Consider the following 4,867-nt stretch of genomic DNA (forward strand, 5'->3'; position numbering starts at 1 on the left):
CAACAAGATAACAATAATGTATATGTAATGTAACATGTTATATGACAAATTTTATGTCTGCGTTACTGTAATGTGACAATTTATATAGATATGATCGAGTGATTTATTGGTGAATAGAATTTGAAGATTCTATATAAAAAAAAAGATATGTATGGTTGTGAACTTAGACCATATATACTTATAGACACGGCCTGTAGATATGAATCCACGAGTCGAGGTGAAGCAAAGATAATATCATCTACGTGACGTCACATGTAGGCATTTCAGCAATGGCTAAACGCGGCCTCGTAGATGATATTATCTTATCTTCAAGGCAGTTATCTGAAGCCGTCTATAAACGCGCCTTTGCTTTGCCCACATGTGACGTCATGTAGATGATATTATCTTTGCTTCAAGATAGTTGTCTGAAGCCGTGTCTATAAGTATATATGGTCTAAGGTTGTGAAAATATATATTGATTAAAAAAAGGATATGATACAAACCTTTAGTACAAACTATTATAGAAAGTGAAGTGAAAAAGAACAGTCTCGTGATGATTTTATGAACATGTTATTGTCAAAGCCTGAAGCACGGACGTTCTTAGAATTGTAAGTTGGTACTATAAGTTGGTACTGTACTGCAATAACCAAAACGGCGCTCTCAGCGAGATTTATGCGCATTGTCACCGCGCAGGCCAGTTGGCAGTCATAAGAAGGGCGTGCTCACGAGCGAGCGTCCTCGCGCCGCGAGCATGAATATGCATGTCCCGGGAAAATAAAGGAAGTGTGATGTGTAGATCGGCAATTGTTTTATTTCGGGCGCTTTACCTCGAGATGCGGAAAAAAGGCAGTTAGTCGTTAACGGTGGTGCGAGCCTGTAAGTCGTGCGTGTATCGGATAGTCGTGTTCAAAAAATGTACTAAGTTAATAAAGTGTTTCAAGTGTCTTATTACTTCGTGTGCCGTCTCTCTACTTCCCCACACGTTCTCTGTATGACGTCCGGCTTTATCCATCCGATGAACGAGAGGTCTTATCGATCACGATCAATACTCTCAGAGCAGCCTTACATTACCCTGCAAATACTTACCTGCCGCCTGTTCAGCCTAGACATTAAAAATAGAAGAATTCTTACAGAATTGTCTGGTCAATGCGGAACCAACCGTCTTGGTCAAAGCTCAAATAGACATTTGAAACGAATAAAATATTTTGTTTGTATCTTATATTATCGTAACGTGTGGGCGGGCACTTCCTCCCTGTGAAAACCTAACCTAACCTAACTAATCTATTCTATATATGTCACTACGATACAGTAGCGTACAATAAAAAGTACGCTAAAAAAACTATTTTGGGCTTGGACCAAGACGCTTGGTTGTTTCGTGCATTTACCAGTCAATCCTAAAAACACCCGTGCTTTGGGCTGTGACCATTTTTTAAATAGTTATAGTACTAGTTTATAACAAATAAAAGAATAATTATATATCACTTTCATTACCAATTAATTAATTTATATCGCAGTTATATATCATTTTAGTAATCTATATAATTGTTATATAACCTTTCAGTTACTACTGCAACAATAATATAACATTTTAATAACATGTTGTAGTCAGATTATATAACTGCAATTTGGTATGAGTGGGAAATTACAACTAACGTGAACGTTACATGTAACAAACACGTTATATTACTTGTTACTTTCCGTTTCATTACGGCAATGTTACGTTTATGTATCTGTGTTTGCTGGGAACAAACTGAGCATTAAAACCTGATTATAAAAATTACTTGAAAATATTAGATAAGATGATTAAATTGGCAAAATTAAAATATGAAAATAAATTAGTTAGTATTAAATAGGGGAATTTTAGACATCTTTTTGGCAATACATTAGTGATAAATTGGAAAGAAAGGCAAAAAGTGGTGCCAGTGAGATTGGTTTTATCAATTTTGATGGAAGGAGATTGGAAAATTCTTTTGAAATGGCAAATGCTTTTAATTCTATCTTCTGTAAGGTAGGGAAAAATCTAAGTGAAGAAATCGTTGCTCCACCTAATATGGCTCTCAAGTTACCTCGAACTAATGAGAATAGTCTGTTCTTGTTTCCCACTGACTTTACTGAAATCTATAATATTATTCATGACATAAAAGAAAAAGCAGGTGGAGTTGATAACTTAAACATTAAAACTTTGAAAACTATTTCTGATTATATTGCTGAGCCATTAGCATATGTGCTCAATCTCTGCATGGAGCAATCTTTTTGGCCAAATGCACTTAAGAACGCTGATGTAATTCCAATTTATAAATCAGGTGATACAGAAAAAAAATTACAAATTATGAACAGTCTCATTGATATCAAATATTGCCAAGATTTTTGAGAAAATACTTTATGCAAAAATTTATGATTTTGTCACAAAATGCAATTTGCTTGATGTTTACCAATTTGTTTTGTCCGGAGTAAAGACACTACTGATGCTCTCAAGTTCATCTTTAACATAATTTATAATTATGTAAAAATATGTGTATATAGCTTCAAGATTTTTTAATAAACAAAGGTATTCTGGCTTTTGAAGCAAACACTGATGTCGAAGTGTGAATATTTTATAATTTATAATAACTTGGATGTTAGCAAACCGACTATTACAACCTTTATCGACTTGACAAAGGCGTTTGATACGGTGAATCATGGTATACTATTGGAAAAGTTGTATAATTATGGCATAAGAGAACAGGCATATCGTCTCATACTTAGTTATTTGACAGACAGACAACAAAGAGTTAAGATAAACTCAGTCTATAGTGAGTATAACATCATAGACACTGAGGTGTCTCAGGGTATTATTTTAGGTCCACTTTTGTTCATTATGTATGTTAATAATTTGCTGTTTGGAATGCCTCAAGATTCTATAATTTCGTACGCTAATGACACCGTGATCCTGGTAAAGGATCTTTAAATTAAATTTGGCAGCAGCACAGGTTAAAATGAACAACTATCTACAGCGGATATCTGTTTGGCTCTCGCTTAACAAATTAAATATTGATAAAACTGCCCAGCAAACAATTTGGTTGCGAGATGTCGCGGTTTTGTCGCCAATCGCCGGCGAAATTTGTAGACCAAATCTATATCCATCTGTGTCCTCATTAGGATATGGTTTGGCGACCATATCTGTCAAACATGTGAGATGTCAAAATGAAATCAAAATCATAACAAGTCTGCTACTAGCAAAGCAAAGCCAAAGTGACGCACCAAATCCAGAACAAGATTTGGTGATCGTTTGTTGGCGCCAAAATCGCGCCAAATACACATCATATCTGTTACCAAAACTGTCACCAAAACAGTAGCAAATACAGACTAAATCTGCCGTTAGAAGCGCCGACAGATTGTTACCAAGCGCAGATCAGATCTGTCCCCTAGAATCCAAGTGGAATTACTACAAAAAAAAAAAAAAGAAAATCAGTGGTATATCTCGTCTTATCGGAAGAGAATTAATTCGTAATTTCACTCAAATTAATTTCTAGAAGACCTGATTCAGCTTGTTGATCAACTGATGAACTCCATTGAAAGAGACCGAATCTGAAAAAATCCTAAATGTGATATAGAGGGATTTGAACTCGAGACCTCCATATTCGCAGCTCCTGCACTCAGTCCGCGAGACCACTTGTGTTCCTTACTAACATATAATTATTTTTATCTATTTATTCTCAAGCTATCCTATATTTCATTTATTATTTATTTCAATTATTATTTTACTAAAAATGTTGCAATGCAATGTACCTGCAACAATAAATAAAAATACTTTTCTTCTTATTTTTAAATATAATTTAAAGTACATTTTTACAACGCGAACAAATGTTTTGTTAATATATGCTGATACTTGAATAAACAAAGTGTTTTTTAATGGATTTTTGGTCACTGAAAATGAATCCGGCGGCGAAATCGACCTAACACGTCAAATTTCTAAGAAAATTAAAGTTAAATGTATAACATACTGTCTATTAGCGTGAGAAAGAGCATATCAGTGTATCTCATTCACACTAGTGGACATTGTGTTACACAGTGTCGACCGTACGTAGCTGGAAAGCACCTATTGTTTTATATTACTCAACAAATACGAGAATAATACATTAAATTTATGATTGCTTCATTGCCGAATGCGTATAAACAGAAGTATTAAAATCTTACAGTTGAACTTTACCGGTTCCAGCATAAGTTAACAGTTATTGCCCGCATAAACAAGGTCTAACTGTAAAAGACTGTTCAATGTTTGTTAACAATCTGTTATCAACACAGGCGACAGATACAATCGCAGATAATCGCCACTTTGTTGCCTAGATGTCAAACAGATAGTCAAGTAGTCTTGCGTGCAAACAGTCCGCACATATGCACGAACAGATCTGCTTGGCGTTTGGTGGCAATCTGTCGTCAATGCGTTCAACAGATCGACCCGACTGCGGTCAACGTTTTGTCATAAACAGATGCTCATACGATTTTGCGGACTGTTTGATCACAGTATTGCTAAAGCAGATCTGCTTGCTATCGACCATCTAATTGTTATCAATTTCACTAACATATATGAAATCATTTTGGCCGCAATAGTCTCATGTATGTGCCAACAGAGTTGTTGAGTTTTTTGTCTCTATGTGCTAACAGTTTTGGCAGCACCAAAGCATGTTTCCGTATTGTAGCGTTTCTGCACACAGTTTCTGTTGCCAAGGTCTGCGCAGTCAGAAATTGTTTGCTGGGTGTATTTATGATCTTCGGTAATTATAGAGACAGCGTGCCTCTCACTCTGGACATACGGAGAGGGGATGGAGCTGTCAGAAGAGTGGACGAGTGCAAATACCTTGGAATTATATTTGACTTTAATATGAAATGGAACAAGCACGTTGAATAT

At 35.5% G+C, this 4,867-nt stretch overlaps 1 protein-coding gene across 1 annotated transcript; it reads left to right on the forward strand.

Moving 5' to 3' along the window:
* Window positions 1-2,029: 2,029 nt before the first annotated feature.
* On the forward strand, window positions 2,030-2,926 carry LOC109862770. The gene is made up of 2 exons (XM_020442905.1): window positions 2,030-2,260; window positions 2,528-2,926. The coding sequence occupies exons 1-2, from the start codon at window positions 2,030-2,032 to the stop codon at window positions 2,924-2,926; spliced, it is 630 nt and encodes a 209-aa protein (XP_020298494.1).
* Window positions 2,927-4,867: the final 1,941 nt, after the last annotated feature.

The sequence above is a fragment of the Pseudomyrmex gracilis genome, unplaced genomic scaffold, assembly GCF_002006095.1.
Source record: "Pseudomyrmex gracilis isolate BER0280 unplaced genomic scaffold, ASM200609v1 scaffold_2351, whole genome shotgun sequence".
Lineage (NCBI taxonomy): Eukaryota > Metazoa > Arthropoda > Insecta > Hymenoptera > Formicidae > Pseudomyrmex > Pseudomyrmex gracilis.

Bases quoted from the DNA above. Each gene is read 5' to 3' on its own strand.
- LOC109862770 (XM_020442905.1), top strand. From the start codon at position 2,030: ATGGCTCTCAAGTTACCTCGAACTAATGAGAATAGTCTGTTCTTGTTT. The intron at 2,261-2,527 runs GTAATTCCAATT...TAATAAACAAAG, and splicing joins ATGCACTTAAGAACGCTGAT to GTATTCTGGCTTTTGAAGCA.